The sequence below is a fragment of the Bombus affinis genome, chromosome 17 (genome assembly GCF_024516045.1).
Source record: "Bombus affinis isolate iyBomAffi1 chromosome 17, iyBomAffi1.2, whole genome shotgun sequence".
Taxonomy (NCBI): domain Eukaryota; kingdom Metazoa; phylum Arthropoda; class Insecta; order Hymenoptera; family Apidae; genus Bombus; species Bombus affinis.
This window is the reverse complement of record NC_066360.1, coordinates 6,449,779-6,475,680: the sequence shown is the minus strand read 5'-3', so window position 1 is coordinate 6,475,680 and position 25,902 is coordinate 6,449,779. Positions and strand designations below refer to the sequence as shown.

The 25,902-nt window shown below is 37.8% G+C and overlaps 2 protein-coding genes across 5 annotated transcripts in view; both read left to right on the top strand.

Moving 5' to 3' along the window:
- LOC126926270 (putative fatty acyl-CoA reductase CG5065) overlaps window positions 1-25,902 on the top strand; it is a 153,282-nt gene that overhangs the window by 111,287 nt on the left and 16,093 nt on the right. Inside the window, exons 1-9 of one of the 4 annotated variants that reach the window (XM_050742530.1) lie at window positions 4,026-4,135; window positions 6,465-6,592; window positions 6,725-6,996; window positions 7,099-7,415; window positions 7,515-7,762; window positions 7,978-8,161; window positions 8,418-8,603; window positions 8,697-8,951; window positions 9,023-9,167. The exons of 1 other annotated variant lie outside the window; for it this stretch is intronic. In XM_050742530.1, coding sequence (XP_050598487.1) covers window positions 6,751-6,996; window positions 7,099-7,415; window positions 7,515-7,762; window positions 7,978-8,161; window positions 8,418-8,603; window positions 8,697-8,951; window positions 9,023-9,101 — 1,515 coding nt within the window. In that variant the 5' untranslated portion in view covers window positions 4,026-4,135; window positions 6,465-6,592; window positions 6,725-6,750 and the 3' untranslated portion in view covers window positions 9,102-9,167. Of the gene's footprint in view, window positions 1-4,011; window positions 4,136-6,464; window positions 6,593-6,724; window positions 6,997-7,098; window positions 7,416-7,514; window positions 7,763-7,977; window positions 8,162-8,417; window positions 8,604-8,696; window positions 8,952-9,022; window positions 9,168-25,902 lie in introns of those variants that run through there. 2 more of the 4 variants (XM_050742531.1, XM_050742532.1) reach the window with 2 other exon arrangements.
- Window positions 23,225-24,521, top strand: LOC126926290 (uncharacterized). The gene is made up of 2 exons (XM_050742576.1): window positions 23,225-23,418; window positions 23,516-24,521. Exon 2 carries the CDS (start codon window positions 23,610-23,612, stop codon window positions 24,300-24,302), a length of 693 nt encoding a protein of 230 aa, XP_050598533.1. The 5' UTR covers window positions 23,225-23,418; window positions 23,516-23,609; the 3' UTR covers window positions 24,303-24,521.

Sequence of the window (25,902 nt, the reverse complement as noted above, 5' to 3'; positions counted from 1 at the left end):
TCCACTGCAGCACGATGGTGGAATCAGTCCAATATACGATTCGAGAAATCTTGATCGTTATAGCCTTCTGGACCGATGCGATCAAGGTAGCCAGACGTAGTGCTCTGTTCAGTTCGAGTCGTGGGATAGTCTGTATTTTGAGCAGAGCGACCTTTGACTTTGCGGTGAGTAGATGGGATTGGATGGTGCCATCGGAACTAATGGTGCGGATATAGACGCAGGCTCCGTAAGCCTTCTCGCTGGCATCGCAAAAGCCGTGGAGTTCCATCCTAGTCGCTGCTGGTATTACTGTTTTGCGTGGAAACCGAACGTTGTTTATTAACGCTAATTGGGTGTAATACCGGCTCAATTCCGAATGCAGATCTGCGGGAAGTGATTCATCCCAGTTGATTTTTAATGACCAGACACGTTGCAAAATAATTTTTGCTCGAATGATCACTGGCGCGAGCAATCCTAATGGATCATAAATTCTGGCTATCACAGAACGTATTGATTGCTTCGTAAGCCGTGGGAGATCAGCTAGGGTATTAACAGAATAAAGGATTGCGTCAACCTGGGAATCCCAAAAAACCCCGAGGGTTTTTAGGGTCAGAGAATCACCCAATTGTAACTTCCTGCATTTGTCTTGTTCGGATAGTCCCCTCAGTATGTCCGTTTGAAGCCCATCCTCTAATGTTGAAGCCGACTGATTGCAGAAGGTCGGTGAGCTCCTTTCTGATCGACAGTACCTCTTCCTTCGTATCGGTATCTGTCGATACATTTTCTCAATATCACCAGTTAGAACATATTGGTGAGACCGGAATCTAAGTAGAATGTCGAATAGATCCTCCTGCAACTTTGGTCCGGTGAGCAAAGTATCGTTTAATGATATTCCAGTGTTACTTGACGCTGATCCGTCGAACACAACCCGGAACTTAGTGGTGTTGCTCGATTCCTTGATCACGCGGTGTTGATTCGTAGAATCGTAACGGGAATTTACGACTCCCGTTGACGCGCTTCCTCGCGATCGCGTCTCACCGCGATTGGTCGAATTTACAATGTGGATGCCTACCCTCAACGGGATACCATCTTCGAGTCAGGAAATGATGGACGAATTTCTCGAAATGCTATTTCATGGATTTGAAAATGATTTTCTTTTTTTATCATTTTGTCACGACGTATGTATAACAGGAAAAATAATTTAAAAGGACGGTGCAATGACAGTGATCTTGAATAAAATAACATACTGTTGACGTTAGTGCGAGCGTGTATCTGTAATTGGGTTTGTGATTACTAATTAGGAATGAAATAATGCTTTATTTTCTGATTATTATGATTTTTCTCCTCTGCGCTGTAAGATTACCGATCATGCGCAAGTAAAAACTAACGTTGAGCGAATGCATTCGCATATTAATGATTCGTGAGTATATTGACGCTTTTTCCTGTTATTTTTTCTATTATTCGTGCGGCATAAAAGAGTGATTAAATAAAATTTACATTGCAGTGCAGAAGAAACTGAGATTTTATTTTTTGCGACGAGTCGTATTTTTATATACAAAATACAGATATTCATGCAACGACGATGTGCAACGCTGATACGCAACGATGATACGCAACAATGATACACAGCGAATGGATACGCACTTTTAGATGTACCGAGAGTAGCAGTAGATAACGCGAGTGAAAGAGAAAAAATATACAGAGGTTTATTTTTCTTATTTTCATTAAAAGTCAAATCTTCTTATTTTTGATTTGCGATGAATGAAACTTTTACCGACATGTTTGCTATATATCCCTGATTTTGATGGTGATGATAAAAATAGCAACAAACGCGATGTAATTTGACGCATATCCGTTTACTTAATAAACGATAATTAAATGAATATCAAAAGGTAAATATGATTTTAATTATATCTTGTTTGACTTCATCTTAATCAGTGCCAACGTACACCGTTTCAGCGATATGTGACATTGAATCATGTGACTCTACTTCACCGCGGCCTGTCATTCAGCTTCTCGGTGCGTTGTGGACATCCCTCTTCCCTTCACACCCCTTGTCGTGGTGGGGATGACGACCATGGAATTAATGAGAATTGTGTAATTAATCCTGCGATTATTACACGTTTACTGTGTTATTATGTCAATCGATGGTACGATCGACTCATCCAAGTGGCTTTTGAAATTACTGCAAATACAATTTCACCTCCAAATATAACATACATACCTAACAAATAATTTTATGCAATTATGTTGCCTCAAGAGATCGTTAAAATTTAAATTATACATAAAGCTCAGGATATTTGTATAAAATAAAAGTTATTTATTGACATATATTTATTTCATCCTTTAATAAATAATTATTAAATTGTTAATTGATAATTATATAATGCACCGTTATGTAATAGAAAACATTTATCAGCGATAAATTCCTTAGAGGCACATGTCCACGTGAGAGTAAAACTATCGCAAATTTTTCTCGAGAGTATTTCTCGCAAATGGATCTGAGTGCATTTGCTTCCATATATTGGGTTGGCAATTAACTTATTGTGGATTTTGTCATTAGGTGGTATAGACAAAATCCGCAATCACTTAGTTGCCATCCCAATATTTATACCGAACCGTTTCCACCGGCCAGCGAAAATTGTTAGACATCTGGAAAAATATCTTTCAGTACAAATGAACGAAACCGTTTCAACCAAAAACAAAATGAAGTACCCCAAAGGAATATTTGGCTCTGCTTAAGGGGGGCTAAGGTTAATTCGTACAAAAATAAGGCATGTCTTTGTGAATTATTTGTGACGATACAGTTAAAATTTCTTTATTAAAACCAATAGTACATTAAAGTATGACATTCGAAAAATATTGTATAAAATTTTCACGGAGAAATATTAAAAAATACGGCAATGGCAGCAATTATTGCTCATAACTTGGTGCTGGATCATCTGAAACCAAAAAATCAAAATTCATTCATTAAGTAACAGTCTTCCCCAGGTAACGCTGGGAGGATTTTTCGAAATTTCAATTTTCCACTTTTTTGAAGGGAACATTAGCCGCAAATTTTCGCAAATTCGGAACCTGACTGTTCGCGGCCTTTTCTTATTAATGAAGGTTCCTTCCGATTCTATTATGTCCTGAAACTCTCGTGATGTTGAATTTATCAACTCGATGAGTATTCTACTTGAAATATTTTTCCATTCTCCTAAAAAAGCCTGCTTTAAATGATTTCTTGATGAAATATGGTGACTTGATATTTTTTGTTTCAAGTGCTCCAATATATTTTCAATAATGTTTATATTGCGGAGCTGTTTATAAGCGTTTCCAAACACGATACAAGATTAACGCTCCTGGATTACCATTATATTGGTATTGGATTACCATAGTATATCCATTGGATTACCATTGTATATCGTGTATCATTGGGCTTTGAATAATTATTTGGCATCAGGATGAAATCGTCTTTAAACCCATTTTTTTACGCTTTGATGCAGATTATTTTTTTAAATATTTATGTACGTTTTATCCGATGAACCGCTAACTCTACAAAGATATATTACACATATATTTGCACCATTAGCCAGATATTTATTAATATTTTCATAACAGGTAGCGAATACTTTTTTTTAAATTATTTTGGGGGTTTACAAGAATATGTATATATCTTTCATTTGCTAAAAATATCATAATAAACGATGTTATACCATAATTTTGTTAAGATTATGCACTATATAGGTACCTTTTACACTGTCTTTGTGTTAGAGTTTTTTAACTCCACCAGAATTAATCATCCTTAATTATCAGAAATGGAAATATTAATGCAAATATTACTCCTACATCTTAACTAATAAGAAGTTATATGTAATGTCATTAAAATGCAAACAGTAGAAGTAATCACAAAAAGTCAATTCCCGTCGATCTTACACGATCAAAGACCACGCAAACATATTTCATGTTTTGTTTAAAATCGTTAATCGAATCATTCATGCATAACATTACCCAGTTTCAGTAGTAGGGTAATGTTATTAAAAGTATGAGTATATAGAGGAGTATCACATCGAATATCGTTACAGTACTGTGACAGACGTATCGGTATCTACTATCGTGAAATCGCACTTTTGTTCGATCTTTGCTAAACAACGCGCAGTGGAAGTAGTATCAGGTAACAGACGATTCCTTGTTATTTTGTATTCAATTGTGTCTTTCATTAATGTAATTATTATCAATTTCATTATTGTAAATATCATATACATATATCAAAAGTATCATTCGGATCTTTAATTATTACAATAGTTTGAATGAAGTCTTTGAATACTCAAATATTTTGTATTTTACATTTTACGCAGTAAAATGCTTCACTATTTTGATTTTTCAATAATTTACAACCAGTCAATAGAGGTAATCGGAACATTCGCCTTTACGAGATAGTAGCACGAGATATCAGATAATTTTTGTCAAAAATTGAGTTTAGGGACAGTCTTTTAATAGTTATTGTTAGGATTTGCTTCGACTCTCACGTTTATGAAAATCGAAAATACGCTCCGTAATGACAACATTAACCATTTGAGATATTTTAGACATTTTACATTTTAAGATCCCGCGTTTTTGTAAATAAAGTGAAGTATACATACGTAATATCGATTACATATAAGACAAACGGTGAAATGGTAGTAGAGAGAGTATGTATTTACGCAATTATTCTATTAAATTTGAGCAAAGTACTTTACATCCTGATAAAATGTATTTCTCTTGTTATATTTATGACATTCCTTATAATTATACTTGTTATCTCTTCGAATAACAACATAAACGTCGTTTCATAGATATTCAAGAGTTAAAAGGACTTTATGTTCAGTATTTTTACAAAATTGCAATTAATCATTATTTAATTTTAATAACTTTCTTTACTTGTAAACTATATATATACACGTAAAACATTTAACTTATGAAATCTTTGTACAACTTGTGTAACAAAAGGCTTGGTGTTGTAAAGATCAAGCAGAAAACAAATTACAAAACTAAATAACGTAAAACATAATACAACATGATATATATAAACATGATAATATAACAACATATACACATGTATACAAAGCAATATAAATATATATGTATACAATAATAGATACATACATAACAATAAATACCTACATATGTACATAATTAAATTACAGAATATATAATATTATAATAAAGATATAAATATAATATGAGATACCTAATATGTAAAAATTTTATGATTGATTATGGTTGATTTCTGGCCACTGTGCTCATTTACATTATCACATGTTGCTCATCAGTTTGCATTGGCAGTAAAATTTCAACTGGGTAATCTGAAATACAGTAGAGCCTTCCGTATCCGACTCAACAGGGAGGTAGAACAGTTCGGATAATGGAACAATCACTTTAATATGAAATTTCATTAATTGAAATATAGATTAAGATTGAATGGCAATTCTTTTAAGTATATATGAATTTCATATCTTCTTGGCTGCTAAGTCACATAATACTTTCGATATAATTAACTGCGGCGAACTGCAATCTTTTTGTGCTCAAAGTCATTGAGACTATTTCTCAAATATGTACGTTTCAAAACGCACCTCTTCATTATCATTTCATTAGCTATTTCGCAGTGAAGCCAGTTCATTATATCAGTACATACAGCGTATATCATTCGGCCTTTCCTAACACTATGTATATTTGCAAATTCTACTGCATGTACACCACTTTCGAGTTTCTCCTTTGTTTCGTTTCGATAGCTGGATCGCCATTAGTTTCATACTACTGTCTTATAATCTGAATCTAATAAAGGAAAGGATACATGAACGCTAATAATATATGTATACAGTACATATTTCAAACAGAAGAGGGATTCGTTATAAGGAAATATTATGCTCGGATAATACACTATTACGGTATTAGGATAATCGGATAATTGGTGCTCGGATAAATCGGGACAGGGGATTAGGTACTTTTATAGGCTATTTGGTTATAGAATCTTGAAGGTAAAATAACATTGCATAACATTTTCTAAGAAATATCATTGATTATAGATTAAACCTGTTTACTCATTGAAATCTATAACGGCATGTCGGAAATTTTTATCTTTTTGCCTTCATGAATAAATAATGAATGCAGAGCGCATATAAAATATGTTTATGCAGATTTCAAATACGCTCACGGGTAGGGACAGGAAAATCACATACGCATTACGTATTCTCATGGTACCGCTATATGGGGACGAACACTTTCTAGCATGAACCACACATATTTTCCGCACAAATTACTCATCACGGTATATTACAATTCTTACAAGCATACACATAAAATAAAAAATAAAGACGTCAAACGAAAGTACAAAAAGATTAAGTATTAATTAAGCATTAATTAAGATATCGTTTTATGGAATAATGTGTAATAATACAAATTAATGTACAGCCACATGAAAAATTGTATTTACTGCGTTGCATAACTACTTTACTCTCTTTTAGCCCTCTTTTTGGTGAATGATTTCACCGCGTGGAAAAATATTTATTCATTACACTGCAGCATCGTTGACATAACACAATTATTTGATTCATGCATACGAAAACATAATTGTTAAATTATGTCTCTTTTTGTGAGTATTATTCGTAGACTTCTCTAAAAAGTAATATACAAAAAGGTCTTAACTATGACCAATTTCCTACATTATTTAACACATTTTTTCACGTACTATTTGTTGGAAATGCTAACCTATGGGAAATATTAGGATTGGAACTCTGAAGATCTTGAAGCATGGATACAGTCCATAAAGAAAGGAATGAAAACGCGACCAATAAATGGTTGAATAAGACGAATACTCTCGAAGAGTTCTACGCCGGTAGTGGGATTCTTTTGACTGGGGCAACCGGATTCGTTGGAAAAGGTCTCCTGGAAAAGCTGCTCCGCATGTGTCCGCGCATCACTGCCATTTTTATACTACTTCGTCCAAAAACGGACGAAACGATAGAACAACGATTTAAGAAGCTCATAGATGATCCAGTTCGTAAATATTATTCTTGTTTCTTTTAATATTTAAACCTGTCAGGGGCAAATTGATTAAATTTCTTTTCTGGCATTGAGCTGGTAATTTTTGGTCTTCAGATTTTCGACGACATCAAAGCAAAACACCCCTCAGCTTTGAGCAGAGTTTATCCCATGAAAGGTGATGTGAGTCTGCCGGATTTAGGTCTTTCGCGAGAAGATAGAAATCTGTTGTTAGAGAAAGTAAACATAGTGTTTCACGCCGCGGCGACTGTGAGATTCAACGAACCGTTACACGTGGCTGTTAATGTGAATACAAAAGGTACTGCTCGTGTCATCGACCTTTGGAACGAATTAAAGCATCCAATTAGCTTCGTCCACGTTAGCACAGCTTTTAGTAATGCGAATCTACATGAGATTGGAGAGAAAATTTATACGTAAGAATAAGTTATACGCAAACGTTGTTCTGTGGTTTATGAATATTATATTTGTAATTATAGCGTGAAGAATATGTTCACATATTATTAACTTTGCAGCACGAGCTTGAAACCTTCGGAAGTAATAGATATGTGTGACAAATTCGACAAAACGTCGATCAACGAAATAGAAAAAAAGATTTTAAAAACTTTTCCAAACACATACACATTCAGTAAGAATTTAGCAGAGCAAATTGTAGCAAGCAAGTGCAAAGATATGCCAGTTGCGATAGTTCGGCCAAGCATAATTGGTGCCTCTTTGGAAGAACCATGTCCTGGTTGGATAGAAAATATTTCTGCATTAACAGGTATTTTTATTAATCATTTCAAAAAGTGGAGTTATTCTGTTGGTTTGTGGGAATATAAATGAAATGATTTCCACTAGATCATCATAGTTCATAGATTATTATAGTTCAAGTTTGTTGTTGCTCACAATTATGAGAATTCTTACCAACCTGTTTAGCGCTACATTTCTGTTAATCGAAAATCTGAAACAATTTCTCCACCTATTTAATGTTACAAGGTATGGCTCTGCTAGTCAGTAAAGGATGTGTAACAGTGATATTGGGTAGCAAAGATGCAAGATTGGATGTAGTGCCTGTCGATTTCGTAGTCGACGCAATAATATGTATTGCATGGCATATCACGCTACATCGTGATCGTGAAGTTAAAGTTTACAACTGCACCAGCAACGCATATCCTTTTAAGTAATATTTATTGCGAATTTATTACGAATTAATGTAATTCGATTGTTAGAGTATTCCAAAAGATTCAGTTTACTTAAGCAACGTGAAGAATACAAAAGTCCACTTTTCCACCCAATACTTCAATTTAGAAAAATAGTGATATAACATAATATTTATTTAAATTATATAATATTTCCCAAGTTACTCGGATGAGAATAAACTTTGTTTTAAGTATAATTCCATTAATTGTAATAATGTAAATGTTCCAACTGATAAGGTTTGGTCCGATGCTGGATGTTATGGTAAAATGTAGCATAGAAACCCCACTGAACGATACGCTATGGTACCCAGGTTGTTCAATCGTAGCTAATAGATATATTTACAACGTTCTGAGTGTAATTCCGCGTGTTTTGCCTGCGGTCATCATAGATATCTTTTTAAGACTTCGAGGTAGTAAACCAATGTGAGTGTTCCATCGATTCTCAAGCAACAAGAATAATCGTTCTGGGATAATCTCTCGCTTCATTTATATTAATAATTAAAAATGATATTTCAGAATGATGAAACTTTTCAGAAGTGGCAATAAGCTTATCGCATCGTTAGCATTTTTCACCAAACGCAATTGGACTTTCCAAAGGGATAACTGTTCCGACTTGGCGAGCAAGGTGAAAATGCTACACGACAGCGATATGGTCAAACTAGATTTACGAGATATGAATTGGGAGAAGTATGTTGCAATTTACCTGATGGGAGTTAGGAAATTTATTCTAAAACAAGAGTTTCAGCCAACAGCCCGACAACGATTATTAAGGTGCGTATAAAAGTATCTTACTATAAAAAAATAGGAACTAATATAAATACATATATTTTCGGCAATTTCAGGTTGTACTGGATAGATCAAATTTTGAAAATGTTCGGTATAATGATCGTACTATGGATAATATACCGTATCGTGTACTGACTATTTGAACCTTATTTTTTCTGTTTAAACCAAATACAATATAAATAGAATTTTATGAGAAGGGAATCATAATCCGCTTCATTTTGTCTTTTCACTCGTCCTGTTTCTAAATAAAACTATTTATGACATTGCTCTATAATGATGCATGTATTTACACGCGAACGGTTTCAGATTTATAAATAATTCACACATGATATTTCAATCTGATATTGATCTTCGGTCTTCGTAACCATTATGTGTCTCTCTAGGTGTCGAATCTTAGATTTCTCGAATTATATTTGTAGTATCTAAATGGGTCTTTAGAGGAAAGGACAAGTAATGATGTTTTGATTTAATAAATAATATTCGAAGCAACGAAATGATTACAATGCTGTCGTACGTCTTATTCTCATACTCGGCTTTCGACTTCCCGATTCACACTCTCCGGCTTCTACACTCGCTCGCACTCGCTTGACTCACACTGCACGTCTTTTGCATCCGTTCTCTCCGGCTTCTCAACTAACACCATCTTTAGCGTCTCTTTGTCTTTTTCCGTCCTATCGGACACGTGTCCCGAAACGCCCGTGGCCAGAGTCACGCAGGCCCTTTCCACGAAACTATCCACTTAAAAAGACGACCGACGACACATTGATGTACCCGACGATGCCGCGGCTCTCGCGGCATTGTTTATGGTTCGGCAGATATCTTAGGCCTTTTGTCCACGATACTACATATTTAAATCAAAACTGTAGTTGCTGTCACCAGAAATATTCGTTAAACTATTTCGATTAGTTCAACTCTCTTTCATTAATTTTTGAAACAATTTTGAAATCATTCCATTTAATCCTTTCTAATAACTATTTCTAATGGTAGCAACTACCGTTTTGATCTGAATATAATTCACGAAATCTAAAATTCGATACGTAGAGTGACACGTAACAGTTACGAACGCCAAAGGTCAATATCAGATCGCAACATTTCTCTTCTTTACTTTTAATTTCAGCTAATGTACATTTAAACCCACATTCTTACTGTTACGGATTTTGTTTCTAAGTATGACCCGTTCATGCTTTTGGCATCTACATGTATACGAGTTATCTGTATTAATGATCTCTGTGGAAACCAATGTGGCTTCGCAAGTCTTATCCAGAGATGAGCAGATATTTCTGCTAATAGTGAGAAACACAGTTCCGCCTGGGCAGGCGACCTAAACGGACGTGAGAAACAGTGCTCCAGTGAAAGTGCGGCAAGAGAGAAGAGATAGGGACAAAGTTAAAGCCAAAAATAGACAAAAAGTGGAATCATGCAGATTCCACCAATAAAAATAATTAACTCCGGTGAAACATTTTTCATAAATAAAGCTACAGACTCTACATATGTAGAGAAAAATGATGACATTATGGAAACAACACAATCCGACGAAGAGCAAAACATACCAATACACCAGGAAGAAAGCTGGACGGTGGCAACCACCAGCAAAAAACGGAAGGTAACCCCGCTCGCAAGCGCGAGGAAAATTGATACATATGAAAAAAAACAATGGCTACAAGATATCAAACTGCACAATCCATTCAGCGCACTGCCAGAAGAGGCAGCAACGGACCCAACGGAAAGTCCGACAAACCGTACACCCAAACCACCACCAATATACGTAGACGCAAAAATAATTGACCCCCTCATCGAACTGCTAAACAACATCGCAGGAAAAGACAACTACATCATCAAACAGATAAAAATAGACCAAGTTAAAGTACAAACCAACACCCCAGAAACATTCAGAAAAATTACAAGATCACTAAAGGAAAAAAATGCAGCATATCACACTTTTCAGCTCAAAACAGACAAAAGCTACAAAGCAGTAATCAGGGGACTACACCCAAAAACAAATACTGGAAAAATAAGTGAAGAACTGGCAAAAATCGGACACCAAGTAAGGTCAATAAATAACATAAACAAATACGATACCAAACAACCACTACCGCTATTCCTAGTTGAACTAGAACCTAAAAACAACAATAAGGAAATATACGATATAGAAAAATTACTAAACACAATAGTAAAAGTGGAGCCACCCAGGCATAAAAAAGAAATCCCACAATGCATAAGATGCCAACAATACGGACACACCAAAAACTATTGTAATAGAACCCCGGCATGCGTTAAATGCGCAAAAAATCATCTCACGACACACTGCCCATCCACGGGAAAAATTGAGGAGGTTAAATGCTACAACTGTAACGGAAACCACCCAGCCAGCTATAAAGGATGTGAAGTAAGAAAACAATTACAACGTAAACTGTTCCCGCCCCTACGAAGCAGAACAATCACTAACACACAAGCCCAACAGGACAGCACAAATCCTGAAATAATTCCAAGTACAGAGCAAGCAACAAACACCAAACCTATCAGCACCAACACCATTGGTGGTCTAAGCTATGCTCAAATAACCAGCCAATCAACACATACACACAACCAATACCACAGCAATAGTAACAATGACACTGCAGAAATCAAAGAACTACTCAAACAATCCATAAAGAACACCGAAATGCTAACCAGAATGATAAGCGAACAAAATGCAGTATTAAAACAGCAAACTCAACAAATCACAGTCATGCTACAACTAATTACAAACGTGCTAAGCAAAAAATAAAAACGGACACTCTAAAAATAGCAGCCTGGAACTCAAATGGCCTGCAACAACGAGCCCTCGAAATTAAAACATTCATATACAATAACAATATAGACATACTACTTGTCTCAGAAACACACTTCACTACAAAAAGCTACTTGAAAATACCATACTACACCATATATGATACCAAACACCCCTCAGGAAAAGCTCACGGAGGGACAGCAGTGATAGTCAGAAACGATATCAAACATTATCTACACAGCCAAGTTAACAAAGAATATTTACAAGCAACCACTGTCACAGTTCAAACTAGCAGCAACTACTTCCAGTTGTCAGCAGTATATGTGCCTCCGCGACACAAAATAACAACACAAATGTGGGAAGAATACTTCCAGGACCTAGGGGACAAGTACATCGCAGCGGGAGACTACAACTCAAAGCACACGCTTTGGGGGTCAAGAAACATTACACCTCGAGGTAGAACACTGGAAAAATACATAAGAAATAATAACCTCAATATATTATCCACAGGAACACCGACACATTGGCCGACTGACCTGAACAAAAAACCAGATCTTCTGGACTTTGCAGTTACAAGGGGACTAAACACAAATAAACTAAAAATAACACCCAACCTCGAGCTCAGCTCCGATCATACACCCATAATAATTGAATACAGAAACAAACCAATTCACTATAGCAAACCAGAAACACTATGCAACAAAACCACCAAATGGCAAACTTTCAAAGAAATAATAGAAAGCAAAATAAACTGCAACATCCCGTTAAAAACTCCTGAACACATAGAACAGGCAGTAGCAACATTGACAGCAACTATTCAGGAAGCAGCAAGGACAACCACTACTCCCGAACCAACCAGCAGACAAACAATAACAATCCCGCAAGAAATACTCGACAAAATCAAAGAAAAAAGAAAAGCAAAAGCAAAATGGCAAAAATACAGAACCCGAGAAAACAAAAAACACTTAAACAAACTTGCAAAGGAAATAAAAAACAAAATAAAGGAGCACAACGATAACGAATTCGCAAAGTTCATAGGGACACTCTCCACACACGAGAACACCAACTACTCACTATGGAAAGCCACGAAAAAAATGAGGAAGCCAATAATACCCGTCCCGGCAATCAGAAAAGCAGATAATACATGGGCAAGAAGCAACGAAGAACAAGCCGAAGAATTCTCCAACCACCTCTGCAACATATTCACACCACACATTATCAACAACAGCAACCTCAAAAGTCATACGGAGGAGGATCCACAAACCACTACTACCACAGCCGACAAGGAATACACCATACCTAAAACATCAGCACAAGAAATTAGAAACATAATTGATAAAACAAAAAACAACAAAGCACCAGGAATCGACCTAATCAATGGTAAAATCTTGGAAAACCTTCCGCCAAAAGCAATAAGACTAATGACAATAATATTCAATGCAATTCTAAGAATACTTCCCCAAACCATGGAAATTAGCACAGATAGAAAATGTTACATAAACCAGGTAAAGACCCCCACCAATTGCATCTTACAGACCAATATCACTGCTTCCAGTATTTTCCAAAATACTGGAAAAAATAATATATTGCCGGATAAAAACAATAATAGAGACAAAAAAAACTAATACCGGATCACCAATTTGGTTTCAGAAACAAACACTCCACGATAGAGCAAATGCACAGGCTTATAAACGAAATAATAGTAGCACTAGAAAACAAGGAATACTGCACAGCCCTCTTTATAGACATAGAGAAAGCATTTGACAAAATTAACCATGAAAGTCTACTACAAACAATTAGGAAACAATTCCCAGAGCAAATACACCAATTAATAAAATCCTACCTAAGCAGCAGAACCTTCGGAATAAAAATCAAGGACACACATTCTCAAGTTAAAGACATCAAGGCCGGGGTACCACAAGGAAGCGTCCTAGGCCCAATACTATACACATTATACACGGCGAACATACCAACAACTACCAACAGCACAGTATTGACATTCGCGGACGACACAGCTATACTAGTCAGGCATACTAACCCAGAAACGGCAGTCAAAATACTACAAGAACATATCACCATAATAGAAAATTGGCTGCAAGAAAAACAATTAAAAGCAAACCCCAATAAATGCAACCACATTACATTCACGCTACGGAAAAAGATACCACCAAACATCCTATTGAACGGTACGCATATAACGAAAACAAAGCATGTCAAATACCTAGGACTCCACTTAGATACACAACTCACATGGAAACTACAGATCAAATCAATAGTAGAAAAAATGCAGAAAACAAGGAGACAAATGGATTGGCTAACAAGCAGAAAATCCAAATTAAGCATAGAAAATAAATTAAAAATATATAAAACGATCATAAAACCAATCTGGACGTACGGAATACCATTATGGGGGACGGCAGCAATGAGCCATATAAACAAAATATAGGTAATACAGGCTAAAATCCTTAGAACAATAGTAAACGGACCTTGGTACGTCAGAAACGAAGATATACGGAGGGACCTGGGAATACCAACGGTCAAGGAAGAAATTAGCAGATACTCAGAAAAATACAAATCAAGAATAGCAACACACATAAACCGGCTAGCTGCGGAAACATACAAAATCATAAATATGGACAGAAGACTAAAAAGGAAGCGCCCAGCAGACCTTATAAAGGACATAACCTAAAAAACACGAGGATGGTACCCCGCTGGGGGTAGCCACCAACATGCTAATTTAACCGCTAAAAAATTCCACCAAATGTCCAAATTGAACAAATTGTGAATTTCAATAAATAAATAAAAAAAAAACGCGGATCGTAGAGACGTTACTTAACTCGTTGATGCGATTGTACGCGAGAGAGTGTCTCTTCGTCACGGTGATGCTGTGGAGGAAAACTAGTAAATATCTTCTCTATTGCATAACAACAATATCTAATCCAAATGAAGATTCGTTACACACCCCTAACCCTAATCATACTGTGAACCCGACATATACATATGATTTTCTCCTTAGTTAATGTAAATATCATATTCATATTTTCCCAATATATTTTTTTTATTATGATAGCCAACATTAACGCACCTTGATAGATAAATCTACAATAGTAGTAACAAATAGTACGTAATACGTAATAGTAAGTAATAAATAGTAGTACAATAGTAGTAACCATCTACGCTATAGTTCGGGAATTTATTGAAACTAACAAACATAATGATTTTTTTATATTTTATAAATTACATGCAGTTTTCATTTTATTATGAGCAAAGTTCAGTGGTGTCAAATATGGAGAACGGGGTGCTCCAGGAAGAGCGAGTCTGCATTCTGTCCACAATAATACAAACATTTCAATCAAAAATTGTGAAACTGGTATACTATGACGTGAATTAAAAGCAATCGTGTATGGAATAGATAGAGTTTACGCCTGTGCTTTAGCTTTGTACTGCTTTAAATTTGCTACGAAGTCGTAAACGTAAAAATCTCAAATATAATGCACATGTGATTGACGCTGGCACATAATTCCATGTGTTGAATAAATCTTCCGAATTATCAAATGTGGTTTTTCGGGAGTCAAATGCTGGCATCTGTTGATTGAGGTATTACTGCATTGATCATATTGTTGAGAGATGCTCAGTTGGTATGACCGCTAGTTGCCAAAAGGTCACTAGGGTTATGTTGGTACGACTCCTCACGACGCTCTTTTGTCTTAGGAGTCGACCACGTGTTAATTGCTAAGACGCATTGGGAGAGTTTAGACGTTAGCTGTGTGATTTGGTGTTTTGTACAAGAGAGAAAATAAAAGGTGTGATAACCAATCAGAGTGGATCAGCTTGATTATCAACCCCAACCTATATAATATAACAGGTTATGGGCCCAGAGCAGTAAACTGCGGCAGGAGAGATATATATTTTTGAGTTTTGAATTTTTTTTGTGTGAAATTATCCGAGGAGAAAGCACACTATGTCCGACCAAGAAAGCATGGCCGATGTGGACAGGGAGATGAACCCAATCTTGAGGAAAGGAAATTATGAATACTGGAAAACAATGACGGAAGCTTCGTTGGTTTTTCTGGGCTGCTGGGATGCCGTGCAGCCAGGATTTACGCCAGCGGAAATGATGAAGCCAGAATGTATAAAGATGGACAACAAAGCACGTGCGTATATTTTCCGGCATGTACGCCCCCAATACCTTGGGGATATCAGGACCCGGAAAACAGCAAGGGAGTGCTGGAAGGCATTAGAAAATATCCACGGGAGATCCACGGCAATGGACATTGTATTATGCATGCGAGAACTAGGAACAATGGAGAAGACCCCTAGCATGGACGTGTCCGAGTATTGCGGGAGGATACAAGATCTATGCGACAAATTATCCAGCGTAGGTATAAAAATCGAAGACCACGTTAGGGCGTGTTTTCTCTTAGCCGGCCTCGTGGCGGACCCAGATTACTCAACCTATCTCAGAACAACGAGAATCGATAAAGATCTGAACGCGAGTGTTGTAAAATCTGATTTATTACTCGAGGAGAGGAGACTCGATGCGGCGGAAGGATCATCCGAAAGGGGCAGCGCAATGGCGACCCGGAAACAAGGGAAGTCCAAGCAGCACAAAGATGGCGCCAGGCCGAAGACAAAGGACGCACATGATCAGAAGTGCTACATATGTGGCAAAATGGGTCACATATCGTATCAATGCCGAGACCAAAAGGGAGACAAGGAGGAAAGGAACCAGAAGGAGAAAAGGAGGGATAGAGGATCGGAAGAAAGGCCAAAGTCTAAGGGACTTATATCGACTCTGGCTTTGTCTTCGATCAGCCATATGAGTAGGGGGATGATAAGTTACCTGGACTCAGGCGCCTCAAACCACATGACACCGGACAGACACCGATTCGTAGAATTCACGCCCGCGACGGGACAGATCAGAATCGGCAAGGGGTACCTGGAAGTCAAGGGAAGGGGAACAATCATCGTAAAGATGGCGGAGTCCTGTGGTGGCTGGACGCTATCCCTATCCAACGCTCTATGGGTGCCCGAGCTAGACGTAAATCTAATTTCGGTTAGACAACTAGCAAAAAAGGGCGTCACCACGGTGTGCACTAGGGATGAAGCCATTGGAACACACGATGACGGAGATGTCGTATTCAACTCAAAGGTTGGAGACGACGTATACTATCTGGAGACAATACCTGCGGAGGAGCACATGGCAGGCCTCTCCGTGGAGCATGATCAGGAGAAAGCTAGCCAGGATGAAGAAGACATTGAGGTCGTTGAGGCAAGGGCATACAAGGGTACCACATCGTGGCACGAGAGATTGGGTCACTTGCATGGAAATGCAATGAGAAAGATTCCTATAGAAAGTGTGAAGGAGGAGTCCAAGAGACAAGACGAGCTATGTGGAGTCTGCGTAAAAGGAAAGATGACAAGGGTGCCATTCCCGAAGACAGCCCACCACATGTGCCAACGTCCTCTAGAAATCGTACACAGCGATGTCAGTGGCAGAGCCCAGTGCAGATCGTTAGGTGGAGGTAATTATTTTGTAACGTTCATAGATGATTTCTCCAGGTACATGTACGTTAGGATCATCAGTAGGAAGAGCGAGGTATTCAGGTGCTTCAAGGAATACCAGATGGAAGTAGAAGCCCTACATCAATCGAGAATCTGTGCCCTTCAGACAGATAACGGAGGAGAGTATACAGGGGTTGACTTTGAGAACTATTTAAAGGAGAGAGGTATCTTGCACAGAAAGACTGTTCCGAGGAACCCTGAGCAAAATGGAGTTTCAGAACGGGCGAACAGGACACTGGTCGAGATGTCTAGATGCCTATTAATCCAATCAGGGCTCCCTGACTATCTGTGGGGAGAGGCGGTGAACACTGCATGCCATATCAGGAACCTATGCCCATCCACTGCTATCGGAGATAAGATCCCACTAGAACTGTGGAAAGGTAAGGGATGCGATATCCAAGGGGAGATCAATAGGCTAAGGGTATTCGGATGCAGGGTCTGGTACCTAAAAAGCCCAGGTGAAGGTAAATTCGACAGCAGGGCAGATGAAGGGATATTTGTAGGTTATGACAGACAGGTCAAGGGATATAGAATCTACCTACCGAAGACCAAAAGGGTAATAATTTCTTGTCATGTCAGGTTCGAGGAAAACGTATTCCCCTATAAGCGTATGAAAGTGGATGCAAAGAATATCAAAAGGAGATTCACCGAATGGATATGGGACGTTGAAGACTTCGAACTCCAAGGAGGAGGTAATACAACCGATATAGAGACTCAAAGCGACGGTGAAAACGATGAGGGACACAGTGACTACTTCCTGGATAGCCTAACAAATGAAAATAGTCAGCAAGAAGTTGTGAGTGCACCAATCGTACCTAGAAGATCAGCGAGATTGCACAAACCAAAGACGTGCAATAGTTGTGCCTGTGTTGCGACAGCTTGTAGAAAGCAAGGTTCATGTGAGTCAGTGAATGTGCACGATGCTCTGAAAGGGCCAGATGCTCAAAAGTGGATAGATGCAATTGCGAAGGAGTTAGAAAATCTAGCGAACAAAGATGTGTGGGATATAGTAGAGAGACCTTTAGGTAGAAATGTGATAGATTGTAGGTGGGTGCTAGTCATGAAAAGAGACCCAGATAGGCATAAAGCTAGACTTGTAGCCCGAGGATTCTGGCAAAGGCCTGGAGTAGACTATTCCGAAACCTTTAGCCCAATAGTAAAGCGTAGGACACTAAGGATATTGCTTGCTCTGTGTGCGGAAAATGAGTGGTGTTACGAACATATTGATGTGGAGTGTGCGTATCTAAACAGTCCTTTGGATGAGGACATATATATGGAGCAACCTGATTTCTACAAGGTTCCGGGGAAGGATAGAACTCAGTATGTGTGTAAACTTAAAAAGAGTTTATATGGTTTGAAGCAAGCGGGGAGAGTGTGGTTTAAGTATATAAGTTGTATCTTGAGAGATATGAATCTGAACCCATGTGTGAGTGATCCATGCATGTATGTGAATAAATCCAAGGATCTCATTGTGGCTGTGTATGTGGATGATATCCTTGTATTCGGTACGGAGGCTATGATTCACACGTTTAAAACTAGGATTAAGGAGAAACTAGATGTGAGGATGCTAGGAAGCGATACTCAATTCCTATCCATCCACTTGAGTAAGCCAAACAGCACTACCGTGGTGTTCGACCAATCCACGCAGATAAGTCAGATGTTGGAGCTGTTTGACATTACTCGGGAGGTTGGAGTGTCTACACCACTAGCCAAGGAGTGCGAGGCTGGTCTAGACATTGTAGATAGTGAACCAGTAGACAATAAGTTGTACGAACAGGCTGTGGGGCATATAATGTACATCGCCACAGTAAGCCGTCCTGATGTCGCGTGCGCAATAGGAAAATTAAGCCAAAGATGTGCGAATCCGACGGTGTCTGACTGGAAGGCAGTGAAACGTGTTTTTAGGTACCTGTTGAAAACTAAAGACTTAAAGTTAGTATACCAAAGGACAGGGCAACCTTTAAAGGTGTTTTGTGATTCAGACTTTGCAGGCTGTGCAATAGATAGGAAGTCTAGAAGCGGTTATGTTTTTATACTTGCTGGTGGGGCGGTGTCTTGGTTGTCGAAGAAACAACCAATCATATCTCAATCGACATGCGAGGCAGAGTTTGTAGCGATGCAAGAGGCAGCTAGAGAGACTGTGTGGATGTCCTTATTACTAAGGGAGTTAGGTCAATCGTCATATTGTCCGCGTCCATGCAAAATTTTTTGTGACAACATTGGAGCAATCTCATGGTCCAAGGATGAAGTAGTGGCCGAGAGTTCTAAACATGTTCAAGTGCGTTACTTTTATGTTAAGAACTGTGTGTCGAAAGGGATACTGGATTATATCTACATATCTAGTTCTGAGAACGTTGCCGACATTCTTACCAAAGGGTTAAATAGGGTTAAGACCCAGTATTTTACCAAAGCTATGGGGCTTTTGGAAACTAGCGATCAAAGGGGAGTGTTGAGAGATGCTCAGTTGGTATGACCGCTAGTTGCCAAAAGGTCACTAGGGTTATGTTGGTACGACTCCTCACGACGCTCTTTTGTCTTAGGAGTCGACCACGTGTTAATTGCTAAGACGCATTGGGAGAGTTTAGACGTTAGCTGTGTGATTTGGTGTTTTGTACAAGAGAGAAAATAAAAGGTGTGATAACCAATCAGAGTGGATCAGCTTGATTATCAACCCCAACCTATATAATATAACACATATAGTCTAAAAGCGTAATTGCAATCTAAGTAGCATCCTATGGTAAAAATTTCGTCGAGTGACATAGCTATTTCAAGTGCTTGAATACGACAAATTTGATAAAATTGTAAGTTTTTTCTTGTATTCGCCTACTGCTTGAACAACGTATTATATACAAACACATTGATAAATATGCATGGGCGAAGGCGACAATTAATCTGTTCTTGTTTAGAAATGCACACTCGATTTGACTTTTGATAGGGATATAAACGTCGCAATATTAAGTTCTTGATCACCAAGTTCACTTAGTCACTCAAAATCGTATCGTTGGTTAACCTTTTCTCCACATATAAAAGTCTTCCGTTATCCCTGTATTCTGATATACCTACAATTTTCTGTTGCTTCATCGATAGTAGGTTATTTTCCTTAGTAAAAGTAAATGTAAATATGAAGTTTAACATCTTTTCCCCAGAGAAGGGGTCATTCGCGACCCATGATTCTTTTGAAACTATTGTTCCTTGTGATGAGTAGAGCACATAGCAATAAAAGTTAGATCTGGAATTTCATGGTCAAGATCGTTTTTTAACAAATTATTTTTTACAAATCTTCATCGATCCCAAAGAGTAAAATTACGATACAATAGATACTCTTTACACTTACTCTCTGCACACCTCGTACAATATACATATGTATTAAATATTATGTATGTGTTGCTCTGTTTCGCAATTTTTTAATAAATTTTATGAATGACAAATCTGAGCAAGCGCAGCATTGAACGCGCGGGTAGAGCATGGAAAATTGTAAGCTGACAAAAAGGGAGCAGCAAGAGGGCGAAAGGCTGGCAGAAGCGGTATTTTATTTAATTACTCTATTATGTCGTACGAATAACGGATGAAAAAAACAGGAAAAAGCGCCAATATACTCAGGAATCATATTAATATGCGAATGTATTCGCTCAACGTTAGTTTCTACTTACAGATGATCGGCCACCTTACGACGCGGTGGTCTGAAAATGAAGCATAGTCCCATTCCTATTTAATAATCACAAATCTACTCACAGATACACTCTCGCCCAAACGTAAACAATGTGTTATTTTATTCAAGATCACTGTCATCGCACCGTCCTCTTAAATTATTTTTCTTGTTATACATACGTCGTGACAAAATGATTAAAAAAATCATTTTCAAATCCGTGAAATAGCATTTTGAGAAATTCGTCCACTTTTTCCTGAAGCGAATAACGTAGAACTGTAGAACAGCTACATCGTCTCTCATTTCGATGACTTTGAATACATTATCGGGAATATGACTGTAAACAACTTTTTCCTGTACATGTAACTGTTGGACGGCTATAGTTTCCGAGATATTCGGAAAAAATCATCGATAACAGTTTAATGAATTCTACCAATGTATAATGTATATAATTATACACAATTGTGCATCCGCGACAGCGTACGCCCTAGTATTTGTTGCCCGTTCATCTTTTGTTTATAGTATATACAGGGTGTTCAATTTAAAACAACTTAAGGGGTGATTCTTGAAGCTAAAATAAGACGAAAATCAAGAAGAAAAGAATGCGTTTTCGGTTTTATTTTTGAATTATTGACAATTAAAAATCGGCCGAAATATTACTGTGCACCAGTAAATCTCCTTACACGAACGAAAGTAGGTCAGCTCAAGCAGCGCGGTACACGGTAATCATCAAATCGAACGATAGATGGGCAGCAGTTTATCTTGTACTATAAACTATGACATTCGGAGACGTAAACCATCCTGCGTAAAGTTTTCTAAGAAAAATCATCGATTATGCTTACTCATTAAAATCCATATCTTAAACCGCTTTATGATATTTTCGAATAGAGAGGATTAGTGTCTCCTCTAATCCTCTGTCTCGATAAATAATTAATAAACAAAAGCACATATAAACAATGTTTTTACAAAGTTCACACACGTTGGAAAATCGCACATGTACCGCGAGTGTGCAGACTATTCACAAAAAGTCGTAATGAAAATAACAATGTCCAGAGAAAAACTACACGTGCATTAAGTATACTTGAGCTGCTGCTAAATATGGCTGTACGTTGTTTTACATAAATAACAAACGATGCTCATACAAATTACTGTTCATTATACATTATAATATTCAAATACATATACATGAAATAATAAATGAAGAAACACGAAAAAAACAACAAAAAAATTATTTAAACTTATACTCGAAGGATTAGTTAAGGTATCGTTTTATGAACTAATATGTAATATATGCCGAATGAAAAATAATATTTATTCTGTTGAATAGCTCTTTTAAGTTTCTGATTTTGTTGACGAAATTTTTTTTTATTTATTTATTGAAATTCACAATTTGTTCAATTTGGACATTTGGTGGAATTTTTTAACAGTTAAATTAGCATGTTGGTGGCTACCCCCAGCGGGGTACCATCCTCGTGTTTGCTAGGTTATGTCCTTTATAAGGTCTGCTGGGTGCTTCCTTTTTAGTCTTCTGTCCATGTTTATGGTTTTGTACGTTTCCGCTGCTAGCCGGTTTGGGTGTGTTGCTATTCTTGCCTTGTATCTTTCCGCGTTGCTGCTGATTGCTTCCTTGACCGTTGGGACTTCCAGGTCCCTCCGTATGTCCTCGTTTCTGATATACCAGGGAGCGTTTACTACTGTTCTAAGAATTTTAGCTTGCATTGTTTCTATTTTGTTTATATGGCTCATTGCTGCTGTCCCCCATAGTGGTATTCCGTACGTTCAGATTGGTTTTATGATAGTTTTATATATTTTTAATTCATTTTCTATGTTTAATTTGGATTTTCGGCTTGTTAGCCAATGCATTTGTCTCTTTGTTTTCTGTATCTTTTCTATTATTGATTTGGTATGTAGTTTCCATGTGAGTTGTGTATCTAACTGGGGTCCTAGGTATTTGACATGCTTTGTTTGTGTTATATGCGTGCCGTTCAAAAGGATGTTTGGTGGTATCTTTTTTCGTAGCGTGAATGTAATATGGTTGCATTTATTGGGGTCTCCATTCATTTGTTTTTCTTGTAGCCACTTTTCTATTTTGGTGATATGTTCTTGCAGTAATTTGACTGCCGTTTCTGGGTTCGTATGCCTGACTAGTATAGCTGTGTCGTCCGTGAAGGTCAGTACTGTGCTGTTGGTAGTTGTTGATATGTTCGCCGTGTATAATGTGTATAGTATTGGGCCTAGGACGCTTCCTTGTGGTACCCCTGCCTTGATGTCTTTTGTTGAAGTGGTCACCACTTCTAGGAAAACTCCACATCTGGTCTTTTTAGCTTTCTCAAGCGCTGAAGCCATCGACAGCACATAGACAAAAGAATAGCAGGGAGGCAGACCATAAACTGTAGACAGGCGACGTTGGCTTCGGGGTTTTCAGTCATAAAGTAACACTGCTAGCGTGCGGATCTGGACCAGCTCAAATTGTATTCCTGTATTTCATTATTAAGTCAAATATATACTTTGTATCTTACACTTCATCCACGCGTTTTTCTCTCTTTATATACTGAATAACCTCAACAGGTTATGGGCCCAGGGCTGTAAAGTGTAAGATAGCAACGCGAAGTGAATAAATTGTCAAAGTATTGTGCTTAGTAAAGTAAGTGATAGTGCCAAAATGGAATCTGCAAGTGCGAAGATCGAGATGTTACGTGGCGAAGAAAACTGGCTCCAGTGGCGTTTTGTCATGCGTACACTTTTGGAGGAAGATGACGACCTGATCGACGTGTGTGAAGGGAATCTGTGTCATCCAGGTAACAGTGCGGAGAAAGAAATCGCCCGTAAAAGATTTTTGAAGGCAGATCGGCTAGCGAGAAAATTAATTGTGACCTCAGTAGGAAAGAAACCGTTGGATCTTCTTTTATGTTGCACAACAGCACATGAAATGTGGAAAAAGTTGAATACAGTATATGACATGAAGTCGGATGAGAATCTAAGTATGGTCCAGAAGCAGTTCTTCAATTTTAAATGGGAAGAATCTGAAAATGTATCTTACAACTTATCAAAGTTGGAATTGATAGCGGCGAAGATGAAAACTCTTGGGAGTGAAATTGGCGAGAAAATGCTGATAACACGCATTTTATCGGTGTTACCGAACAAATTTGACCATTTTCACAGTGCGTGGGATTCGGTGGAAGAAGAAAAGAAGACCTTAGACAGGCTTAGTACCAGGCTGATGGCGGAAGAAATCAGATGGAAGAAAGACGACCAGGAAACATCGGTGGCGCTGGTAACAAAAGGTAACAATTATAAAAGGGAACAGCAGAAGCAGTCAAGCAAACGTGAATACGAGAAACAAGGACCAAGCTGATTCAACTGTGGAAAAGTTGGCCATCTAAAGAAAGATTGCTTTAGATGCTTTACATGCAAAAGGAAAGGCCACACCAGCAAAAATTGCTTCAAAAATAAGAAAGGAAACAACAGCAGAGACAACCAGGAACCCAGAAATGAAAATCGAGATCACAGCGGAATTGGTCTATTAGGAAGCACCTCAACGATACAAGTGGCAAACCATGATGCTTGGATAATCGACTCAAGAGCTACGAATCACATGACAGGACGACAAGAATGGTTCAGCGTCTTCGAAAAATTCGATAACACGGTAAAGATAGAAATCGGCGATGGTACGTTCATGGATGCGTACGGCAAAGGAAAAATCAAGGTAGAGACTTTTGTGGACGGCAAATGGGTAGCATGTACAATGAACGATGTCTTGTATGTACCAGGTATGAAAAGAAATCTATTTTCCATTAGATCTGTTGCAAGAAGAGGTATAGATTTCTGTATTCTAAGGGAAGGGAAAAACTGCATGTTTCTACAAAATCAGAAAATAATAGCAAGGGGTTCTGTTATTGGAAATTTATATAAGGTCGACATGCGAGTTATCATACCGTCAGTTTGTAATCTTAGCAATAGAGCGGAGTCAAACGCGGACACACTGCAGTTATGGCACGAACGGCTATGTCATCAAAACATCAGACACGTTAAGGAATTTTTAAAGAATTCGAATATAAAAGTTGTAGAGGATAGTAACTTTTTCTGTGAAGGTTGCGCGTACGGGAAACACCATAGATCGAGTTTCCACCAGAAAACCAAGCGTGCGACTAAACCTCGCGAAATTATTTATACGGATGTATGTGGACCCATGGAAGTCGAGTCATTAGGCAAAAAATTGTATTTTCTTGCGTTTAAAGATGATTTTTCTAAATTCACAAAGATTTACTTCTTACGACATAAGTCAGAAGTAATCGAAAAGTTAAAAACTTTTTGCCTAGAAGTCGAAAATCAATTCAATGATAAGATTAAAGAAATTCATAGCGATGGAGGGAAAGAATTCAAAAATAAAGAAGTTAAAGAATTTTTAAGAAGTCAGGGAATTAAGCATACGATTAACGTCCCATACACTCCTGAACAGAATGGCGTCGCAGAAAGAGAAAATAGAACAATAGTAGAAGCAGGAAGGTCGATGTTATATTCGAAATCTAATCTACCGCTGTTTTTATGGGCCGAAGCCATGAACACCGCAGTGCATGTCATAAATAAGACCGGGCCGACAAGACAAGACAAGAAAACACCATATGAACTGTGGTACGGGAAATCGCCAGATGTAGAAAAGTTTAGAGTTTTCGGTACTGAATGCTTTGCACACATACCTGCGGAAAAGAGAAGGAAATTGGACAGAAAGGCTAACAAAGGATATTTGGTAGGCTATCTAGATGACGGACGAGGGTATCGAGTGTACGTGCCGACCGTAAGAAATGTAATATTAAGCCGTGACGTAATATTTAAGCCCGAATTAGAAACTGAAAAATTCGTTAATTTAAGTTTACCGAAAATTGTCGAGCGCGAAGATGTGCGTGCACAGAGCGATAGAGTATGTACGCATGAAAGTGCAGAGAGTGAAACTGAAA

Excerpts from the sequence above, each read along its gene's own strand:
- LOC126926290 (XM_050742576.1), top strand. The coding sequence starts at position 23,610 with ATGGAATCTGCAAGTGCGAAGATCGAGATGTTACGTGGCGAAGAAAAC.